This window comes from Mastigoproctus giganteus, chromosome 9, assembly GCF_048544385.1.
Source record: "Mastigoproctus giganteus isolate SK-2022 chromosome 9, ASM4854438v1, whole genome shotgun sequence".
Taxonomy (NCBI): Eukaryota; Metazoa; Arthropoda; class Arachnida; order Uropygi; family Thelyphonidae; genus Mastigoproctus; species Mastigoproctus giganteus.
This window is the reverse complement of record NC_143583.1, coordinates 216155046-216180173: the sequence shown is the minus strand read 5'-3', so window position 1 is coordinate 216180173 and position 25128 is coordinate 216155046. Positions and strand designations below refer to the sequence as shown.

Here is a 25128-nt window from a genome sequence, read left to right as displayed (position 1 = left end):
AAGGTTGGCAGGGTTGTCAAGGACACTACTGATACTATGCTGCTGCAACAGGATCTGGAAAGGTTGAGCAGATGGGCTGAGAGGTGGCAAATGAAGTTTAACATTGACAAATGTAAAGTACTACATATGGGAAACAGCAACCCCAGAGCAACGTATCAATTCTGTGGTACTACACTGACAGTGGTAGAGAATGAAAGGGACCTGGGGGTGGTTGTGCAGGCAGATATGAAGTTCTCTGAGCAGTGCAGACGAGCTGCAAGAGTAGCTCATGGTGTATTGTCAATGATATATAGGAATGTTTCTAGCAGGGATAAGGAGGTGATTATTCCCTTGTATAAGGCAATGGTCAGGCCACACCTAGAGTACTGTATACAGGTCTGGAGGCCTCATTTCAAGATGGATGTAGAGCTGCTGGAACAAGTACAGAGAAGGGCAACAAGATTAGTGAATGGAACAAAGGGGTGCTCTTACGAAGAAAGGCTTAAGTTTTGCGAATTACAGTGTCTGGAGACTAGGCACCAGCGAGGTGATCTGATAGAGGTGTACAAAGCCTTGAATGGTTTGAGCATGCTCAATGCTGATGGGATTCTTCCTCTTGCTCAGAATAATCACCTGAGAGGGCATAAATTCAAATTGAGGAAAGACAGATGTAGGATAGATATGCGGAAATTTGCCTTTAGCCAGCGGGTGTTTGGTAGGTGGAACAGACTGCCATCGCTTGTCATGGAAGTTGATAGCCTAAATAAGTTTAAGGCTCAGCTGGACAGGTATTTTGAACGAACAGAGGGGTGAAGTGGAAGTGGTTATTTTTTATTTATTTATTTTACTTTATTTTTTTTTTTTGGCTGATGCTGCATAAGCTTGCTTTCTTGCATCAAATGCCTCTACTAATGCTAATGCTAAAGTTCCTGCCAAATGAGCTGCAACAACCATCCCCTTTTGAAATCAGCAAGTCTTTTTTTAATGATACAGCATCAATAATTATATGCAGTTAAGTTGGGTTTGCCTTTACAGATATGATGCAAAGCATTCTGGGATGTCATTTGGATGTTTAATGCCTTCGTCAGTGGCACGTAGACATTATTGTTTAGCATAAATCTAATGCTTTCTGCAAACCTTGGTGTTACCATTTTTTGTTTATTATCTGTATTATGCTGTAATGTAAAATATTATTCCAATCACAGTTTCAGAACCTAGTACTGATCACCACACTGTACTGGAACAGACATAGCTTGCTTCTTGAAAATATTTTCCATTTTGTAAAATCTAAAATAAGTAGAGATATTTGGCTATAAAGTGCCATGACCAATGGCACTGCCACAGTAATCATAGAAAAATTAAATGTTTTGTATTTATTACTATATGTATTTATTTTAGTTATTATTGATTTGTGTTTATTTTGTACATAAAAGCAAACAATATTATAAATGATTAAATAACTGTTCTCGCAGCTGCCAGTAGATGACAAGACTGTGCCAAAGGAATATTGGCTCCAGTTTCTAGTCTTGTGTTTTGTTGTGGTTCATTCACAATGAATAAGACAAGTATAGATAAAAAATTATGGCTGCAGGAGAGTGTGTGTAAAAATTTGCTTTATATTTTCTCTTTCCCTATATGATTGGGAGTCTACTGGTCTCTCTGTTCAGGTTTTGGTCTCTCTGTTTAGATTTTGGTCTCTACTGGTCTCTCTGTTTAGATTTTGGTCTCTACTGGTCTCTCTGTTTAGATTTTGGTCTCTACTGGTCTCTCTGTTTAGATTTTGGTCTCTACTGGTCTCTCTGTTCAGTTCACTGCTGATTGAGAAGTTGTCAGGAGTTTTCTAGATCTTGTTGCACTGGCTAGTTTCCAGAAGTTTCTAGCTGTTCAACCAAATCTGCTCCTGGCATGTCAGGTAGGTATATGAAGCAAACTTCTCAGACAGATCAATCACTCAGAGCTGTAAACGTTGTTCAATATTCAATATTACAAAACTGAAATTCTTTTTATAGTTTTTGGTGTGTCAATTGCAGTTGAACACACTTTTAAAATATCATGTCAGTGAATTAATTCACCAACAGCTTTTTTTGAACACACTTTTAAAATGTCATGTCAGTGAATTAATTCACCAACAGCTTTTTTTGAACACACTTTTAAAATGTCATGTCAGTGAATTAATTCACCAACAGCTTTTTTTTACATGTACAGTGATTTCACACACAGTCTATAATGTTCCTATTAAATAAAGCATATAAACTTTATTTTGGCTGCAAATTAGGTGATCAGGACAAGATGTAGGCTCCTCATATACTTTGCACTAATTGTGCTTTACATCTAAGAGGCTGGTTAAAAAATAAAAGTAAAGTATTATTGCTAATTGCTATTCCAATGACATGGAAGAGAGTCAGTGATTGCTATCTTTGCATAACTCAAGCTCAAGAATAGAAATGAAAGGCAGAGAAAAAAAAAAAAAAAAAAAAATTGAGTATCGGAATGTCTTGTCAGCCAGTTAGTTGCAGTGATAAACTACTTGCTCTCATTCCTACAGAAACCTGTATTATTAGAAATGGAAAACATAAGGTGATCCAATGGAAACAGTCCACATGAACTCAGAATACAAATGGCCAGATCCTCATCTTTTAACTTAAAGTGAACTAAACAATCGTATGTGTTTGAGATTTAGGCTGACGAAATGGAATCTTCTGAAAAAAAGATAAAACCATTCTGTATTTCATAAATAACAAAAAGAATTTTCTTTGTATTTTGCTATAGAAGATATTCTCTCTCTCACACACACACACACACATGCGTGCACGAATGCATGTGCATGATCATGCTGTCCACACAAAGGAATCCACGAGAACATGGTACAGTACAATAAATGTAATTGGATCTGTAGAGATTTGTGTAAGTGGGTCAGTTGAGCCAAAACCATTCATTTCAAAACTAAGGGTTTGGCACCACTGCATGAATCTTGTACCTGGAAAGAAAAAAATAATCTAAAAACCATAACTAGTTGACTGAACAAACATATTTTTGCTACCACTTTGCACAATGTTAAGTCTAATGAAAAACTGTAAAAGCTATGGACATGAATGGAGATGGCTTTCAATGTTTAAAATTAAAGTTTCTAACCAATAGTGATGCTTTATTTTTATTATTAAAATATAAAAATTTAGATACAAATTTTTACAATAAAGGACAGATTAAGAAAAGATGATATTGGTATATGGCAAGCAGAGTTAAAAAATCCAAAACCTTTTTCCATAAATGAAAAAACAAAGTTGGTCACTTTACTGGATTAGTGCGATTCCCACTGCACCAAACTGGCGCCCCAGTTTGCAATGGGAATCTCAATGCCAATCACTATCAGGTTCAGTAAATGACCTTATTTTTTGATTTTCAAGAGGTTTTTTCTATGATACTAATTTCTAAGCAACAATAAAATATGTCTTGTCTACACAAGACAAGATCCACAAATAATTAACCATAATACTTTATAAATTATAACACAATGCTAATTAATAAAATGATACTTATCAAACCATATCTTTAATGTTTCAACCATCAATCTATATAAACTGGGCTAAAAAAAAAAAGTAATAGCAATAATAATCAATAGTTGGATTAAAATAAGAAAATTATTCCTTGTATGGATGGATGAATGAATGTCCCATAATTCCCATATCTCAATCCTTTATTTAATGGGTAAGAGCTGGATGTATTTTGAATTCAAGTAAATGGCTTTATCATGACTGATATGAATGATTTAATAAATAATATTTTAGGTTATTACCTCAGCCTGCATATCAGCTGCAGCAGGTCCTAGCAAGAAAACCAAACAATTATGAAAAGCATTTTTACTGAAGAGATGTAGACAAGCTTCTTTACCCTGGAAAAACAAAACAATATTTAAAAGAACCAAAAAGTTATTTTAAGTTTTTATACTTCAGTGAAACATAAAATTTCAATTTTCTTATTTTTAATAATAATCAAAGATAAATGGATGTAATACAGAATGCTAATGTAAGATTACACTGTTCTTATATGATGTGGCACAAGATCCAATGTTTGACAATATAAAAGTTTAGAAATCTTATAATACCGTATTGGTGGACTAATAATAGAATAGCAATTGCTTAAAAAACGGTACTCACCTTGAATAAATCTGCAGTGGTATACTGAGAAGTGGTGGTTAGTATTTAGGTTGAATTGTTAGCTAAGAAACTAAGGGGGGAAATTGAAGAAAAACGGAATTTAAAATAAGCGCAAGGAGGTAGAAGTGTACACATCCGACCCTTGGTTGTCATTGAAGAGGGAAGAAGTATTTTGAAAGCTTGAATAAATAATACGATGAGGCCAATAGTCATTATGAAGGACTTTCATTAAATAATAACGTCTTCAGTTGGCAATTGAATGGGCAGAGAACGCGTGGTGTTTTAAAGGTTTAAGTTTATACTCTCGTGATGCACTTTTTGACACATGGGAAATTTAACCGCGAAAGGTTCCAAGCTGGTGAAAGGTTTAAGGGGAGTTTGGCATTAATAATTTTAAGATTAGAATGATGTCGACACCATTCAATCACGAGTGCTTCATATTGAAGAATTCTATAATTAGATTTGAGTTTAATAATGGAAATAGCAGTCGACGAGAGGGGTGTGATTGTGAGTTTGGGCATGAATTGTGAGTTCTGTACTGGCTTGACTTGTTCTAAAACTGTTGAAATTGTAATATGCGCGGGTTTTGGAAGATTTGGAAGAACCGAATTTGGTGGTAGTACTGCCAATGTAACAGGCGTCACAGTTTGGCTGACATTTTATGAGGTATGTTATATTATTAAGATCGCTGGTGGAATAAGTGTGTGTATCTTTAAAGGAATTAAAAAAAGATCCTAGTTTATTGTAAGCGGAAAAGACGAGAGAAATCTCTGTGTTATTAAAAATACGTCGGAATTGTCCTGCAAGTTCACTATGGTAGGGGAGGACTATACGAGTGTTGGTTTTGTTATTGTGTCCGGTTGGATTAATAATTTTATTTTTGGCGGTGGAAATTGTATTTAGGATGAGTTGAGGGGGGGGATAACCTCTGGCTAGAAATTTTTCGGTAAGGTATTGAAGTTCATTATGTAGGTCATCTTGTGAGGAGCTAAATTTTAAGGCGTTGTGAATTTGGTTGTGTAAGACTGATTTTGAGTGCTGAGGTGGTGGTGTGAAGAGAAATGTAAGTACTTGCCAGTGTGCATGCTTTTTTTGAAGATCTTTGTGCATAGTTTTGTACCGGTTATATAGAGGGTGAGATTGAGAAAATTGATCTGGTTGTTCATTCCGAATTCAATTGTGAGTTTTAGCCTGTCATGTACAGAATTAAATTTTGAAAAGAGATTGTTAATGATGGGTCTATTACCTATAATTAGGATGTCATCGGCATAGCGTAAGTATAATTTTATTTCAGAGGGAAAGGGTTGTAAAATTTGTTTCTCGATAGTGGCTAGGTAAATTTCGGACGGGGGCAGAAATGCCTAGGCCCATTGGTAACTCGAAAGTTTGTTGGAGAATGTTTTATACAACAAACATTTGTCAATGTTAAACTTCATTTTCCACCTCTCAGCCCATCTGCTCAACTTTTCTAGATCCTGTTAACCTTCGTATCATCTGCAAACTTGGACATTAAATAAATAAATCTTTATTTGTCCTACCAAATTTAAAATATAGGTGTACATTGGTAAGCGACAAATTCCCTTCACGGCAGAAAATGCCAGGGGATTACCATAAAAATAAATAATCTGTTTATACTCCGGGACGACCAAACGGTCAGAGGAGTTCACAGGATAGACAGAATACAAGAAACAGCACCGTATTCAGCAGACACAGGCTTGAACCGCGGTCACTCAAGGCATGGGTACTTATGCACCCATGTGCCTGACCACTAGGCTACGGCGGCCCTAAACCTGATATACCATAACCAATATCATTTATAAATACAGAAAACAACAATGGACCCAATACTGAACCCTGAGGGACTCCACTAATAACATTAGTCCACGATGAGCAGTGTCCATTGATTACCACTCTGTCTTCTTCCACTCAACCATCTCTTTATCCATAACAGCAATTTGCCTCAAATGCCACACTGCTCCAATTTGTGCATCAGTCTTCCATGTGCAACAGTATCAAAGGTCTTTCTAAGATCCAAATATATGATATTAAAATTATCCAGTTCCTTTGTGACAACATCATAGTATCCAATCAAACTGGTCAGACAAGACTTCCCTTTAACAAACCCATGCTGTATCCGAGCTATAACTGAAGCCTTGTCTAGATGATCCTGCAGTGCTTCTTTAACCAGTGCCTCCATTCATTTCCCTGACACAGAAGTTAAACTAACAGGTCTGTAATCACCTGTGTCTGTCTTTGATCCTCCTTTGTGGATTGTGACGTGGATGAAATCTATCCAGTTATATTAAAGGTGGTGGCAAGCAAACCCTTAGCCATAATTATGAGAGCTTTCTTGGACTCAGTCTATGGGTACCTTCCCTGAGTCAAAGGAAGCTCTCATAATTATGGCTAAGGGTTTGCTTACTTCCTTTACCACCTCCTTTAACATAACTGGATAGATTTCATCCAAGCCAGGTGCCTTTCTTATGTTTATCTTCAACAATTTCTCCCTCACTTTACTCTCAGTTATTACAAGATTATCTAGCTTATGCCAGATTTTAATACACCTCTGGCATTCCCATCCATGAATAACTCCTCATGTGTGAATGTAGATGCAAAATATTCATTTAGTTTGTTAGCTACCTGAGCAGGATCATCAACAGTTGAAACATCGATATCAAGTGGACCAATCTGATTCATCCCCTTTCTTCTAGAGTTTACATAAGTTTGTTTGTTTGTTTTTTGTTTTTGTTTTTCTTTGCATCCTTTGCCAAAGATTTCTTGTAATCTGTCTTCGCTTGCCTAACCTCTTTTGTGACTTGGTTACAGACCAGCTTTTATCTATCACAGGCTTCTGTGTCATCTGTTATGTTATATGTATCCCATGCATTTTTCCTTCTCTTTCACATGTCTAATTAGTTCATCTGACATCCATTTAGGCTTAAATCTTGAACAATATTTCTTAGTTGGTAAGAAAAGTCTAGTAGATTCCAAGTTTAATTCTTTGAATGCTTCCTGTCTTGAATTTGCTGTTGGTAACATCATCAGTTGATCCCACCGTATAGAATTTAAATACTGTCTGAGACCACCGTAGTCACTTTTACAAAAGGTGGTTTAAGTAAAAAACCTTTCCCTTTACTCTTGATGATAGTTACTTACCTCTTTGAGTAAATCCCATTTCAGCACACTGTGATCACTGCCACCTAGTGGTTCCTTTATCTGCAGATTCTTAATGCATGAAGAATCACTACCGATAATCAGATCAAGAGTATTACTCCGTCTAGTTGTCTCCCGAACATGGTGCTGTAGAAAACAATCATTCAATAAATCCAAAAAAGCCTTGCTAGTGTGTGAGTGACCAACCCACAAATTCCAGTCAATCTCTGGGAAATTAAAATCCTCCATTATAAGACACTCTGATTTACTGGTCCACTCTATTTCTCCGCACAACTGCTCATTATACTCATCAGATTCATTAGGTCTATAACACACACCTTCTCTCAATTTTTCTTTCCCAGTGCTTATGTCACACCAAACAGACTCCACATTGCATTGTCCACCAGCATCAACTGGATGCATTCCTTACATTTTATGTGTTTCTTAACTAACAGCATAACCCCTCCTCCCTTCCTGTCCTGTCTCTCCTTTCTGTACACATTGTACTCCTCAAATTTCAATTCTGCACTGCTTATGTCTGTGTGACACCACCTCTCTGATATCCCAACAATATCTGCCTTTGATGTCTTGACTAGCACTTCAAGCTCATCGAATTTATTAACTATACTCCTAGCATTGGTGTACATGCAAGTATACATACAGCTGTTTCTACACTTTGTTACCCTAACACAGCCCATGTATTTACTTGTTCCAGTATGACTCCCAGCAGTCCTGGAAATCCCCACTGCTTTGCTTTCCAGACTGCTGCTCAATTGCATTTCAACAGAAGCAGTGCAAGAATCACTTTCACCTGTGTCAGTGGCTACTGTTAATCTATTAGTCCATGTATCCCCTCAAGCTAGCAATTTTCCGACCCACCTAACTCTGCATCGATAGCATCAGCAAATATTCTTGCACCCTTTCCATTTAAGTGTATCCCATCCCTGTAGAAGCAGCCTCTCCTGTTAACAAGCACAGACCAGGCAGAGAAAATTTCTACCCCACGAGCCTTGCACAATCTCTCCAGGGTCGAATTTATTGACAAGGCTCTCATCATATACTCCCTCTTATCGTGTCTGGACAGAATTACAGACAATTTCAATTTCAAGTGCTTGTGAAGCATGCTGAATTCACTTTCTTTGGCTTTATTGGAATGTAGTAATAGTAGTAGTAGTAGTGGCATGTGATGCAAGAAAGCAAGTGTATGAGCTTATGCAGCATCAGCCAAAAAAAAAAAAAAAATCACACCATTCCCTCCAAATGCCTGTCCAGTTCCTCCTTAAATTTATTCAACCTATCAACTTCCACGACAGATGGAAGTTTGTTCCAGCAATTAACCACCCGATGGCTAAAGGCAAATTTCTGCACATCTATTCTACATCTGTCCTTTCTTAATTTGAATTTATGCCCCCTTAAGTTTGTAATCTGAAAAAGTGGAAGGATCCCATCAAAATTCAGTGTGCTCAACCCATTCAAGGCCTTATACACCTCAATCAGATCATTGCACAGGTGCCTAGTCACCAGCCACTGCAATTTGCAGAACTTAAGCCTCTCTTGGTAAGAGGATCCCTTCATTCCCCTCATCAATCTTGTTTCCCTTCTCTGTACACGCTCAGGCAAATCTACATCCTTCCTAAAATGAGGCCTCCAGACCTGTATGCAGTACTCAAGGTGTGGCCTGACATTATAGCAAAATTCCTATATATCATTGAGAAAACCCCATGACCTGCCCTGGCAGCCTGTCTTTATTGCTCAGAAAACTTCATATCTGACTGCACAATTACTCCCAGGTCTTTTTCATTTTCTACCACCTTAAGTGTAGTACTACACAGTTGGTACGTTTCTCTGTGGTTACTTCTACCCATATGCAGTACTTTGCATTTGTCAAGATTAAACTTCAGTTGCCACTTCTTAGCCTATCTGCCCAAATTATCTAGATCCTGTTGCAGTAGCACACTGCCATTACTGTCATTAACAACCCTGCCAACCTTTGTATCATCTGCAAACTTCGACATTAAGCCTGATATACCTTCATCAATATCATTGATAAATATACAAAACAACTGTGGACCCAACACCAAACCCTGTGGGACTCCTAATAACATTAGTCCATGAAAAGCAGAACCCATTGATTACCACCCTCTGTCTTCTTCCACTAAACCATCCTTTTATCCATTGTAGCAACTTACCCTTAATACGATGTATTACAAATGTTCTCCAGAACTTTGACAGAGTGGGCTGCCCATTACCTTTATCATGAAGTAAACTTCCAATTTTCTTGAACTTCTTCATCATGCATAAAAAGTTGGAACAATTGGTGGATACTTCCTTTACATCCAATGTTGAACTTGAATCGGAGAATTTATACCAGCAAGCTACTAAACATGTTGAGTTTTTGCTTGAACAGTAGCCATTTTGTTGTACAGTCTCCAAACCAGAAATCGATGAAGTACCTGGAAAACTAACTTTTTTTTGAGTTATTCTTTGTAATGGTGAAAACATCATTATTTCATTTCAAATCAAAAGCTATGGACTTTTCTAATAACAAAGTTTTGTGAACACCCTGTATAATATGCATATCACATAATGGATATAATGATATCCATTAGCCATTACTAAACCATTAACTAAACCAGTAACTAAACCATTACTAGTAGCATTGAAAATGCTACTAGTAATGGTTTAGTTACTTTTATAAATGAATAGTGAACACTGGTATTCCTCATTTAGCATGGTAGAAAGGTTCCAGAAAATTACTGCACTAAACAAAAAAAAAAATGCTAAAAAACTTACATTTTATTAAGAATGCGTGTAATGATAAACTGCATCCCGACTTTAAGATGTTTTCACAAATAATATCATAAAAAGTTTATCATTCTAACATTTTTAACCTGTATCAGCTACTAAAGTATTATTTTGTGATAACTGTATACAGAATGTTAAAGAAAGTGGAAAATTTAATTAAACCTAAAAAAATTTTAAAATAAAGTTATGCAGAAAAAAAGTCATTATAAACTCACCAAAAAAAGAAAAAAAATACTGCAAGGATTTTAGCATAGAGATCTGATGCAGAAAGCAAGCTTATCTATTCACTATTTACAGGGGTCTGTGTCTGGCGGCCTCAACATTTTCACTGGCTGCATGAATTACCAGTGTGATAGTTAATATACAACTCATGACATCAACTTTCACAAATGGATATAATGTATATCATTATAGCCATTTGTGAAAAACGGTATGTGATATGAAATAAAAAAAAAAAAAAAAAAAAAAGAAGTAACATTTCTGAAATCAGCATAAAAAACAGTTAAAAACAAATATTAGTTTACAAACACTGAAAACCATGCGGATTGGCATAATGAATTAACTTCTAAAAAAAAAAAAAAATATGTCCACTGTACTATGTACAATAGTTCTAGACTTCTGCTTGTTTCTATAAATTTCCCTGTAATATTCAATCAATTATCCAATCTCCTGAAAACATGCAAACTCCAATTTACTACAGCATCTATCTCTTGAACAACTGACTGTGTCTTATCAATTAGAGTGAAAACTTGTCTTAGATTATAGTAATTTGATGAGTGATCTGTCCTTCAGAGCAATTTTTCTTCCTCATCTCCTGAAGTTACTTTCATCTTCGCCAATTCAATTAAGTCTTCATCTGATAGAGCTTCACTATGCAAATTTAATGGCCTTCACATCTTCCTGCACCCCCATTTAGGCCTACATCTGGTAAAAGTGTCCATTAGTCCATTCATCAAAGCCTTGGAAATCATACATACCTTACGTACATATTTTATACCACACTAAATTCAATGAGGAGCATTTAATTTAACTCAAAAGTTCCTGTTATCCCTACCATGTTAATGACAACTGACGTCAACATCTATTCTGTGATTCATCTGGGCAAAGGTTATCTCTAAAGAGTTTCCTTCAAGGGCTGAGAGGTGACAACTGAAGTGTAACATTGACAAATGTAAAGTACTGCATATGGGAAGCAGTAACCCCAGAGTAATGTATTAACTGTGTGGTACTACACTGACAGTGGTAGAGAATGAAAAGGACTTGGGGGTAATTGTGCAGGCAGATATGAAGTTTTCTGAGCAGTGCAGACGGTCTGCAAGAGTAGCTCATGGTGTCTTGTCAATGATATACAGGATTTTTTCTAGCATAGTCAGGCCACACCTTGAGTACTGTATACAGATCTGGAGGCCTCATTTTAAGAAGGATGTAGAGCTGCTGGAACATTGAGGAAAGATAGTTGTAGGATAGATGTGCAGAAGTTTGCCTTTAGCCAGCGGGTGGTTGATTGCTGGAACAAAATTTCATCTGTCATTGTAGAAGTTGATAACTTAAATGGGTTCAAGGTAGAACTAGACAAACAATTGGAGCGAGCAGATGGGTGAAATGAGGTTTTTTTTTTTTTTTTTGGCTGATGCTATATAAGCTTGCTTTCTTGCATCATGTGCATGTTTTAATGCTAATATATGCTAATATATACTAGAATGAGTTTCAACTTAACATCACATTCAGCATCTGCTCCTGAAAGAGCGGTTAACATATCTTTTGCTTCGTCAAATCAAGGTGAGGACATTTTTCTCAGAAAATAAAAGTTCTTCTGAGCATTCTTTTCCAAAAAGTTAAATACATTTTATGTTTCTGCTGCCTCAAAATCATCACTAGCTCCCTCACTAGTTAATTTCAAGTTGTGTAGATCAGCTATTTTTTAAAATGCTCAAAGCATCTAGAGCTTGCCTTGAAACTTGCAGTGTAGATTCATGTTTTAAATATTCAAGAGATTCTTAACTTTTCTCTTGAATTATCACTGTGCTTAATGTGACTTACTGTTGTGTTTGGTCATTGATTAAATTATTAACAAGGTCTCAATTTTCTCCACTGTCAGGCTATGTCAACTCCCTGAAAAACTGATAATGGAATTACATCTTGCCTGCATGCTCTTTTCAATTTGTCCTTATTTTTCTGTACAGTACACACAGTTGATTCAGTCAACCCCATTGAATTACCAATACCACACCCTTTTCTAGGTGGTTAAATACTGCAAGCTTCACTTTTAAATTAATATATTTTCTCTTAGCAGGGAGTCAAAGAAGAAAATGATCTTTATGAAGAATACAGACAATAATTTGAAGACAATAATTTTAAAAATTCAGAGCCAAAATGTAATAAGCAATTTTCGCTGTGTGACATGATAAAAGACTCTGACACAGCAGTAAAGTAACAAAAGGCAAACATGCAATATATTTTAATACATTCAGCTGGTCATAACAAGATCACAAATCCACACAAAACCACAAGGAGTACACATAATGCCAGTGACCCTAAAATACACATCATTGTATATATATATATATTCCACTATTCTGTTTTTTCACCCATGTCATGTGATCAGTGACAAAGTGCAATGCAGAACTTAAACTTGAGAGTAACTAGGCTTTGGTTGTATTGTGTTGGTGCAACGGTAGTCGTAGTGATGTGTAAATTAATCTTAAGGTTGAGATTAAATGACTGCAATCTTTGATCCAGCAAGATGCATACAAATTAAAATGGAGATGCATTGATACATTGGGATTGTTTAAATAAGTTCCTTGGCAGGAAAACTGTGCAAAAGCAAAAGTTAGAAAAAGCAAAAGAAAAAAGTTCCTCTGAAATTGCACAAAAGTGAAATTATGCTAAATGAAAGCATGCAAAATCAGGACTGCCTGTATGCAAAACAAATTAGATCTCTTTTTCATGCAATTTGAACTAAACTTGGCAATAGGAGATCACTGAGGTAAGACTTTCTAAAGTGATGCAGTGTTTGGTTCAAAATAAGTTACATATTACATGTAACATTTCATTACATATTTCATTGACTTGTCCAACCTAAGGCTGGAGAAGTCAATGTAAGAGAAAAACTGAATTACTAGTATTAGTATTATTATTAGTAATGGCTGCATGGTGCAAGAAAGCCTATGGCTTACGAATCAGCAAAAAAAAAAAAAAAAACCCCGAATAAAACAATCATAAAAAAAATTAATAATAATTAAATAAATAAATAATAATAATTAATAAAAGAAAAGGAAATTAAACCTATCATCCTATGCACTTCCCTCACCCGAAGGTACTATCCAGATGACCTTTGAATTTCCCCAAACTGTCAGCCTCTACCACCCATGTAGGCAACTTATTCCAGTAATTTATAACTTGCTGGCTAAAATAAACTTCCTGCAGTCCAATCTAAACATTTCCTCCTGTAACTTGAATTTATGTCCCCTAGTTCTAGCATCATTTATAATCTTGAAAATTTCGTCCTCATTCATTTTACTGATGCCTCTCAGAGCCTTAAACACCTCAATCAAATCTTCTCTAAGGTGTCTAGTTTCCAAACTGTGCCCCACATATTCGAAGTCTTTCTTCATAAGGACGCCCTTTTGCCGATTTCACCAGGCGAGTTACCCGTCTTTGCACCCTTTCAAGAAGCTCGATGTCTTTCTTTAGGTGCGGTCTCCATACTTGAACACAGTATTCCAAGTGTGGTCTAACATAAGCCTTATATAATGGAATTATCACATCCCTATCTCTACTTGCAAAAGTTCAATAGATCATCGATAGGACACCATGGGCCTTCCTTGCAACCTATTTACAATGCTCAGAGAATTTCATATCTGACCGTATCGTAACACCCAAGTCCCTTTCCTCCAGTACTGCGTTTAGTTGAACTCCACCAAGTGAATAAGTTATTTTGGGATTACTGTTTCCCAGGTGTAATACCTTACACTTTGTTGGATTAAAGCATAGCTGCCATTTTTCTGACCATTCCTGAAGTCTATCTAGGTCTCTCTGAAGCAGCTCAGCTTGACAGTGATCATTAATTACTCTACCAATTTTAACATCATCTGCAAATTTAGACATCACGCCCTCTATCCCTTCATCGATGTTTATGAAAATTAAAAACAACAGTGGTCCTAATACTGATCCTTGGGGAATCCCACTTCTTACACCAACCCAATCTGAGGAATAGCCATTTATCACAACCCTCTGCCTCCTGCCCCGAAGCCATCCTGCTATCCGTCTAAGGATTTTCCCAGTGATTCCAACCTGTTCCAGCTCATGTGGGACTGAATCAAAAGCTTTGCTGAAATCTAAATAAACAATGTCGAAATTATTCCCTAAATCCAGCTCATGAGTGATCCTTTCAAACTAGTGAACCAGATTTGTTAAACATGATTTTCCCATTTTCCCTTTACAAAACCATGCTGAGTATCCTTGAGAATTTCAATTCGATCCAAATGATCCTGAATTCCACCCTTGATCATTGCCTCCATGATTTTCCCTACCACTGAAGTGAGACTGACAGGTCGATAATTTCCCACTTCACTCTTAGAGCCACCCTTATGTATGGGAGATACATTGGTACTTTTCCAATCCAAGGGAATCTCCCCAGTCTAGTGATGCTCGCATAATTGGCCTCAATTGTTCAATGAACTCACTTGCCACCTCCCTTAAGATTAAAGGGTATATTCCATCAACTCCAGGAGCCTTACTGGCCTGTAGGCTCGAATGTTTTTTCATTAAATAATCTTGCGAAATTTCAATATCATTAATTACATATTTTTCAACTTCACTCCCACAATTTCCCATTGCCACAAAAGAATTTTCATTTGTAAATATCAATGCAAAATAACTGTTGAGTTCATCTGCAATGGCAGCTGGTGTATTTAATACTATCCCCTTTCCTTTACGTAAAGGTCCGATCTGGTTTGTCCTGCTCTTCTTGGCATTTATATATGTGAAGAATTCCCCCCCCCCCTCTTTGCTCTGCTAGTGATTTCTCGCCGACCGGGCTAGCCGGGTGGGTAAAGTGCCTGCCTGGCAACCCAAAGGTCGCGGGTTCGAATCCCGCCTCGGGCTTGGATCAAAGTACTGCAAAAACCTTGGGAGGTGCATTATGGCCACAGAAGCCGATGCGCCAACAACTACGAAAGAAAGAAAGAAAGAAAGAAAGTGATTTCTCATAAACTACCTTTGCCTGTCGAACCTTTTCTGTGGCTCTATTACAGATCATTTTGCAGCTGTTATAGGCTTCGGTACTTTTTATTGCTCTGTAAACTTTTCTGTGCCACCTTTTCAGCTCAAATAATGTGGCAACTTCACTATTCATCCAACTCGGAACCCTCCTTGTGGAGTATTCTTTTAATGGTTAATACGCATTCAAGGCGTTTGTGATTAATGTTTTAAAAGCATATCACAGTTCAAGTGTATTCATTCTCTGTGCGATATTTACCCAGTTAATAGCGGCCATGTAGTACCTTAAGGCATCATAATTTCCTTTTCTGAAATTATAACCCATTTCTTTGCCTTTTACTGCTGCTACCTCTCTCATCATCATCATCCACTGTAGAACTCCGTGATCACTTCCTGCTACTGGTTCCTCTACTGTCAGCCCTGTTATGTCATCTGATTCATGGGTGATGATGAGGTCTAGGATATTCTTTTCTCTAGTACTTTCCCTGACATGTTGATACAAATAAGTCATCTAGTTGATTTAAAAATTTTGATCCCCATATCAAGTTTCCTTCCCATTTAGCATTAGCATTAGTAGAGGCATTTGATGCATGCAAGAAAGCAAGCTTATGCAGCATCAGCCAAAAAAAAAAAAAAAAAAAAAACCACTTCCACTTCACCCCTCTGTTCGTTCGAAATACCTGTCCAGCTAAGCCTTAAACTTATTTAGGCTATCAACTTCCTATGTATATAAAGTGCTTAGCTATCAACTTCCACGACAAGGGATGGAAGTCTGTTCCACCAACCAACCACCCGCTGGCTAAAGGCAAATTTCCGCATGTCTATCCTACGTCTGTCTTTCTTCAATTTGAATTTATGCCCTCTCAGGTGATTATTCTGAGCGAGAGGAAGAATCCCATCAGCATTGAGCATGCTCAAACCATTCAAGGCATTATACACCTCTATCAGATCACCTCGCAGGTGCCTAGTCTCCAGACACTGTAATTTGCAAAACTTAAGCCTTTCTTCGTAAGAGCACCCCTTTGTTCCATTCACTAATCTTGTTGCCCTTCTCTGTACTCGTTCCAGCAGCTCTACATCCTTCTTGAAATGAGGCCTCCAGACCTGTATACAGTACTCAAGTTGTGGCCTGACCATTGCCTTATACAAGGGAATAATCACCTCCTTATCCCTGCTAGAAAAATTCCTATATATCATTGACAATACACTATGAGCTACTCTTGCAGCCTGTCTGCACTGCTCAGAGAACTTCATATCTGCCTGCACAACCAGCCCCAGGTCCCTTTCATTCTCTACCACTGTCAGTGTAGTACCACAGAATTGATATGTTGCTCTGGGGTTGCTGTTTCCCATGTGTAGTACTTTACATTTGTCAATGTTAAACTTCATTTGCCACCTCTCAGCCCATCTGCTCAACCTTTCCAGATCCTGTTGCAGCAGCATAGTGTCAGTAGTGTCCTTGAGAACCCTGCCTACCTTTGTATCGTCTGCAAACTTCGACATTAAGCTTGATATACCCTCATCAATATCATTTATGAATACAGAAAACAATAATGGACCCAACACTGAGCCCTGAGGGACTCCACTAATAACATTAGTCCACGACGAGCAGTGTCCATTGATTACCACTCTCTGTCTTCTCCCCCTCAGCCACCCCTTTATCCATAGCAGCAATTTGCCTCCAATGCCACACTGCTCCAATTTGTGCAGCAGTCTTCCATGTGCAACAGTATCAAAAGCCTTTCTAAGATCCAAGTATATAATATCAAAGTTATTCCCTGCATCCAGTTCCTTTGTGACTGCATCATAGTATCCAATCAAATTGGTCAGGCAAGACTTCCCCTTAACAAAACCATGCTGTGTCCGAGCTATAGCTGAAGTCTTGTCTAAATGATCCTGCAGTGCTTCTTTAACTAGTGTCTCCATTAATTTTCCTGGAACAGAAGTTAAACTCACAGGTCTATAATTACTTGTGTCAGCCTTTGATCCTCCTTTGTGAATTGGAGTGACATTTGCACATTTCCAGTCTGTGGGTACCTCCCCTGAGTCCAAGGAAGCTCTCATAATTATGGCTAAGGGTTTGCTTACTTCCTTTGCTGCCTCTTTTAATATAACTGGATAGATCCCATCCACCCCGGGTGCCTTTCTTGTGTTTATCTTCAACAATTTCTCCTCCACTTTACTCTCAGTTATTACAAGATTCTCTAGCTTACTGCTAGAGTTGAATACACCTCTGGCTTTCCCCTCGCTAAATAACTCCTCATGTGTGAATGTCGATGCAAAATATTCATTTAGTTTGTTAGCTACCTGAGCAGGATCATCAACAGTTGACCCATCGATATCAAGTGGACCAATCTGATTCATCCCCTTCCTTCTAGAGTTTACATAAGTAAAGAACTCTTTAATTTGTATGTATCGCATGCATGTTTCTTCTCTGCCATATGCCTCATCAGTTCATCTGACATCCATTTAGGCTTATACCTTGAACAATATTTCTTAGTTGGTATGTAAAGCCTAGTAGCTTCCAAGATAAGTTCTTTGAATGCTTCCCATTTTGCATTTGCTGTTGCTAACATCATCAGTTGGTCCCACTGTATAGAATTTAAGTACTGTCTCAGTCCATCGTAGTCGCCTTTACGAAAGCAATAACCCTTCCCTTTACCCCTAATGGTAGTTACCTCTTTGAGTAAATCCGACTTCAGCACACTGTGATCACTGCCACCTAGTGGTTCATTTATCTGCAGATTCTTAATGCATGAAGAAGCACTGCTGATAATCAAATCAAGAGTATTCTTCCCTCTAGTTGCCTCCTGAACATGCTGATTTAGAAAACAATCATCCAATAAATCCACAAAAGCCTTGCTAGTGTGTGAGTGACCAGCCCCCAAATTCCAGTCAATATCTGGGAAATTAAAATCTCCCATTATAAGACTCTCTGATTTACTGGCCCACTCTATTTCCCTGTACAGTATCTTATTATACTGATCAGAGTCATTAGGCCTATAGCACACTCCTACTCTCAATTTTGATCTCCCAATGCTTATGTCACACCAAACTGACTTGACACTGCACTGTCCAGCGATGTCCACTGGCTTCACTTCCTTGGATTTTATGTATTTCTTAACTAATAGCATAACCCCTCCTCCCTTCCTATCCAGTCTATCCTTTCTGTACTCCCCATTGTACTCCCCAAATTTCCCAATACGTTGTACTCCCCAAATTCCAGTTCTGCATTCCTTATATCTGTGTGACACCACGTCTCTGATATCCCAACAATATCTGCCTTTGATGTTTTGAGCAATACCTCAAATTCATCAAATTTATTTACTAAACTCCTAGCATTGGTATACACGCAAGTATACATGCACCTATTTCTATTCTTAGCTACCCTAACACAACCCATGTGTTTACTTGTACCGCAATGACTTCCAGCAGTCTCTGAAATATCCTGCATCTTGTTTTTCAGGCTTCTGCTCATTCCAATAGAGGCAGTGCAAGAATCTCTTTCACCTCTGCCAGTGGCTACTGTTAATCTATTCGTCTTTGTCTCCCCCCAAGCTAGCAGTTTTCCGACCCACCTAACACTGCCTCGATAGCATCAGCAAATATTCTTGCACCCTTTCTATTTACTCCAATCAATTAGAGGCAATTTGAAATCACCCATAATAAGACACTGACGCTTACTTGCCCATTCCATTTGCATGTAGAGGCTTTCATCATAATCTTCACAATCACCTGGTCTGTAGATTACTCCTACTCGCATTATACCTTTGTTTCCAACTATCTCACACCATACAGATTCTATACTAGCATGTGAAACGTCTGAATCCGGGAAAGCTATCATCACACTCAGGCTGCTTTTACCCCACCATCCTTTCTATCTACCCTATCATTCCTAAATACATTATTCAAGCCGTACTGAAACTCATCATCCCCTAATTTCCTGGTGGCACCACGTCTCCATAAGCCCTATTATGTCCGCGTTACTTGTTTTAACCAGCAGTTCGAATTCGTTCATTTTATTGACAACACTTCTAACATTACTATATAAACAATTAAGACTTACTGTTCTTGTATATTTAACAACCCTCTCATAAGAGGGTAAGAGAAAAACTGAATTATGAGGAAAGAAAAGAATAAAAAATTGGACTGGATTTGAATTAAGGAATGGATAAGAGGAAAGAGAAAGAAAAATTAATGGAGAGAAAGAAGGAGAAGTGGAATGCTGAATGATTTGATACAGGCTGATGGGTATGAAACAGAGGACTAGATAGAGGGACTGTATTAGAACTTGTGATGATGATGCAGAAATTTGATTATTCTAATACTGATACAAAATAATATTTTATCAGATTTACAAGCAGAGTTCAGCTAGTCTTTTAAAGCAATCTTCAGAAATCTTGAGATTGCAAAAATTTTTATAAATCCAATGTTTAAACACTCATGAGAACATAAATAATACTTCAGCACAAAACATGGTAAGATAATAATAACATACTACACTTGTAGCTGTGAACTGAGGGAACTCATTAGGAGTTCTCCACTCTTTTCCCAGCATGATTGGGTGAATGCATAAAAGGATTAAAAATATGAAAGAAGCATCAATTTCAAAATGTTCCTTATATAAGTTGCAAACCATGTATAGCTATTTAAGTTCACCATCACCATATCTTCCAGAACCACAGAGAGTATAAAGTCCTTTCCAAACCTAGTAATTAATGAAAGTAAGGGATAAATAGCATCTTAAATGAAGCAAATTGGAAGAAATTCTGTTCAAGGAACAGAATTACATATGCACTAGAAAAAGTAAATATGGTGTGGCCTCAGAACAGAGCATCCTTCTCCTTATAGATGGTATTGTAGCAATTTAATTCAAAATGAATGCACTGCTGTAGTCCATTTAGGTTAATGCTAATTGATTATTAAAAAATAAAAAAAACAAGGTTTATTCTATAAAACAAAATTACACAAATATTTATACTTTATTAAATATACAAATCTTACCATTTGTGAATACATGTTGAGTAACCAGAAATAATGGCTGCACGTACGGCAAAAATCAGGAACCTCATTAACTAACATCTCAATCAGGTGACTGATAACACGGTCTAAGCTGATGGATGTCTATAACAATTATAAAATTTTATATGCTACAATGTACTAAAACACATATACATACAAAGAAAGTTAAATAAAATTAATTCATTTCTGAATACACAAGGCTGTCAATGAATAAAAGCAGCATTAAAAAATCATAATGGTGCACAGAAAACTTTGAGCACATATTCAGCATGTTTAAGACTTATGAATAGCTAGGTTAGTAGCAAATTACTCTGCTTTTATGCTGAGAACAAGTAAGCATTTCTCTGCTTAGAAATTTGGACTTTTGCTGGTCAAGAGAATTTATCTGGTTGGCATCCCAATTGCAAAGTTCACTTCCGATCACTCTTGTTAGGCAGAAATGGGATTATCAATTGATGGAATGATTTTCTTTCACTTTTAAGTTTTTTGCTAGAAATCTAGAAAACTTCAATTTATTTCTCTCTCTTTTTTTTTAAAAATATAAGTTTAAACTAGTGTAGGCAGGGCTTTAACTTCTGCAAATCCTTCAACTGGAAATATTTTCGTGTATATAAAAATTTGAGCAGCTTTTTGACTGAATAATTAAAAAAAGCAAAGCAAAAGCTTATTTATAGTGGCTCACCTTCTAATCTGTGTAGTTTAATGTGTGAAGAAGGTAAAATCAAAAATTAAAATATTAACATACCTTTGAGGAAAATGTGCACTTTTAAAATTGTTGCATCAAGAGTTGAGATTAACTGTTAAAGGCTTAAAATCAAATGCCACAAGACGGCTTTTGAAGATTATTCTCTACTGATCGAAAAGCTTGAAAATGAGATGCAAGCTTTGGCATCTCACATCTTATTGTCAATGTTTTCATTTTATTTTACTCTACTTGAGGTTTACTTTTAGAGTATCATTACAACAGATCATGACAATGAATACTAAATTCCACTCACAGCATGCTTTCATTAATATTACCTTTTTTGTCATAAAAAGTTTGATCAAAAAGTCCCATAATGTGCACACTCCCCATTTTCCTGGATTTGGCACCATATAACTTTTGGCTATTCTCAAAATTAAAGTAGTATATGGAAGGAAAACAATTTGAGTTGATTCAAGAAATACAAACATGATGGACTTCTTAAAAGTGTTTACTAAAGAGGAATTCCAAAAAAGTTTTGATTGATGGTAGACAGGAACAAGTGTATGTGATTGCAGGATATTCGAAATGTACACATTTATCACTGAATTTTAAACTTAATGCAAAACCTAATTTTTTGCAACATTCATGAAAATTTTGATCAAATCTTGTAATTCAACTACTGTCAAATCCAAATAAACTATGTCGTAATTGATCCCTAAATAAGTAACTGTGTCAAAACAGCCTATTAAGTCAGTTAAATATTATTTTCTCTTAATAAAACCATATTTTGTGTTAATTCAGAACCATATCTACCTAACTGTACCTGGATTCAATGGAATCTCTCTGACTCAAAAAAAAAAAAAAAAAAGCCTTCATAATTAACCTGAATGGTTCAATACACGCCCTGTTGGCCTCCCTAAAAATCAACTGCAGGAACATTACTTTCCTTTTTGCTTGAAAGTTTTTCTTATAAACAGTCATCTGTAATTTCGAAATCACTAATTTCATATGACTCAGTCTCATTCAATTCAATTCGATTCATACATATTCAATTCATCCACAACATAAACTGGATTGTCTAACACTTTTCCACACCAGGTGCACAAGGGTCCAATCTGATTTGCTTTTTTATTCCTTGTATTCACATACATGAAAAATATCTTGTCCCAATTCTTTGCTCTCTTAGCCAGTGCTCTTTTCATACGTAGTCTTGGCCTCTCCAACCATATCTGTAGTACTATTACAAATTGCCGTGTAGCTGTTGTAGCCTTCAGTACTTTTCATTACTCCTAACTACCCCATGCTATCTTTTTCTCCTTTATTTGACTGGCCAGCTCCACATTTATCCATTTCGGCATCCTCCTTCAGCAATATTTTCTTAATAATATTGAACACTTCAAGTGTATATTCACCCTTGCTCTGCAATCTGCCCAATTAATAGAAGCCACATAGCACAATAAACTGTCATAGTCCTCTATTCTGAAATTAAAAACTGTGCCTTTACCTTTAACTACTGTGACATCTTTCTTCATCTTCCAACTGACTGTGTGATCATTGCCTGCCAATGGTTTCTGTATTTTAAGCCCTGTGATGTCATCTAATTTGGGGGTAATGATGAGGTGAAGAATATTCTCACTCCCAATATTATCTTTGATATACTGGTACAAATAATAATCATCAAGTTTATTTTGAAAAATTTTCCCCCTCTCACTTATTCCAATTAATCTGTGGCCAAATGAAGTCCTCCGTAATAAGACATCTGCCCTCGACTGCCCAATCCATCTGCATGTAAAGACTCTCTTCATACTTTTCACAATCTTCTGGTCTGTAGATCACTCCCACTCTCATTATACTTTCGCTTCCAACTAACTCACACCACACAGATTCTATGCTAGCAGATGTAACTTCATATTCAGTAAAAGCACTTTTCACGCTCAGACTGCCTTTCATTAGAAGCATAACCCCTCTACCCCTTTTATCTTCCCCTAATACATTATACATACCATAAGGAACTCATCATCCCCAATTTCTGGTGTGGCATCTTGTTTCTGTTATACCTATTATTTCTGCATTAGTTGTCCTAATCAGGAGTTCAAATTCAGCTATTTTATTGACAACACTCCTGACATTATTGCAGGCACAGTTAAGACCAAGTATTCTATAGTTTACTACCCTCACATACCCCTTTAAGTTGTTTATCATCCCCCTCATTTGAAATATTGCTACCTTCAGACCATTTTGCCAATATCGGTGATCGGTAAAGAATTTTTGGGGTGATTGCAAGCATTTCTTTGACCCATATCATCAGATAAATGTAGATCTGTATTATCCTTCTCCTCCCTAACTATTAGTTTTCACTGAATCCATACGGTATCCTGAATGATACTGGCAAAAATCCTTGCACCATCTTTTTTAAAACGAACCATCTCTACAAAATAGATTCCTTCTACCTATAAGTGCAGTCCACGCTGATAAAAATTCAACCTCCCCCAGAGCCTTGCAAATTCCCTCAAGTCTTGAGTTAATCTACAAGGTTTTCAGCATATAATCCCACCTATCGTGTCTAAGCAGAATTATGAACATATACACATTTTGACCTAACTCATGGAATTTATATAGTATTTTACTAGTCGAACTGATCTATGGTTTTTTTACTAGTTAAACATCACCATTCGTAAATCACCATAGCCTACAATAATCTCTAAAATCTCCTACTCCTGATTTTCATATGGATTCTTCATATGCTCTGGCTCTATTGGATGCCAGAATCCCATCAATGCTGATAGGATTCTTCCTCTTGCTCAGAATAATCACCTGAGAGGGCATAAATTCAAATTGAGGAAAGACAGATGTAGGACAGATGTGCAGAAGTTTGCCTTTAGCCAGCGGGTTTATTGTTGTTTTTTAGGAGCATTAGCAACTAAGGCCATATTGCTCCGGGGATATGCGGTGGTCATTCCCTGACCTTTCCGCATCCTCCGTATTTGGTGGTGATGGGCTTGAACCCCGGTCTAATCAAGAAGCATTTGCTACGCACTGTTGCTCCTGCCCACCTGGCTATGGAGGCGCCAGCCAGAGGGTGGTTGGTTGGTTGGTGAAACAGACTTCCATCCTTTGTTGTGGAAGTTGATAGCCTAAATAAATTTAAGGCTGAGCTGGACAGGTATTTGGAACGAACAGAGGGGTGAAATGGGAGCGTTTTTTTTTTTTTTTTTTGTGGCTGATGCTGCATAAGCTTTCTTTCTTGCATCATATGCCTCTACTAATGACATTTGACAAAGTACAATTGACATTTGTCAATTGTACTTTGTAATGCAATTTACAGTTTGGCTTCAGCATCATTTCATTTCTATTTGCTTGTAGCAGATACTGCTTCACCTGCTGTATTGTCACATAGAGTTAAATGCATCTTAAACTACTGCAATATTTTTCCCTCCAATGTAAATTAAGCTCACCACAGAGCTCTTGTATCTCACATATAGGTATATAGTAATAATTTCCCCCTTTACATTAAATCTTTCTTAGCCAAGGGTCTCGCTTTGAGGTTCAACTTTTATGCTCCTAGCTTTGAGTATTTTATGAGTATTTTAAAAACCATGATTCTTCTTGCTGTTTTCTTTCAACTCTCTACACTTCTTCCTCCAGTTAATTAGATTCTTATCAGATTACTAAAGGGGTCAATACTGCGGAATTAGAAGTGAATGGCATTCTTCCATTTTTGGATGTTCTAGTTCATCATGCTGTTCATTGGTTTGTTACCTCGGTTTATAGAAAGCCCATGTGCAGGGGGCAATTTACCACCTATAAGTCAGTACATCCTTTTACCATGGCTAGAGAGTTATTCAGTTATGTAAGGTCATATTGTTATGAGGTGGTTGGTAGAGAGGCTGGCTGCCAAGGTCAAGACAGATTTATCTAGATGTGGCTATCCCCACATCCCCAAATGTTATGAATAAGTTTCAATTATATGATGATTGGTATATTTCCCATTATGGTCATGATGATATGTGTATTCCTTACTATCCGGGGAATATAAGCTGTAGGCATGTGTCTGCTTGCATTTCAGGGTGTTGCACAAATACCATATTGGTTGTGTGTGGCTTGTTGGCA

At 37.0% G+C, this 25128-nt stretch overlaps 1 protein-coding gene across 2 annotated transcripts in view; it reads right to left on the bottom strand.

Moving 5' to 3' along the window:
* LOC150081121 (ubiquitin carboxyl-terminal hydrolase 24-like) overlaps window positions 1-25128 on the bottom strand; it is a 908750-nt gene that overhangs the window by 130804 nt on the left and 752818 nt on the right. For both annotated transcript variants that reach the window (XM_090381072.1, XM_090381073.1), the window contains exons 50-51: window positions 20316-20435; window positions 3773-3868 (exon numbers count right to left, since the gene is read on the bottom strand). In XM_090381072.1, the coding sequence (XP_090237198.1) occupies window positions 3773-3868; window positions 20316-20435 (216 nt within the window). The remainder of the gene's footprint in view (window positions 1-3772; window positions 3869-20315; window positions 20436-25128) is intronic.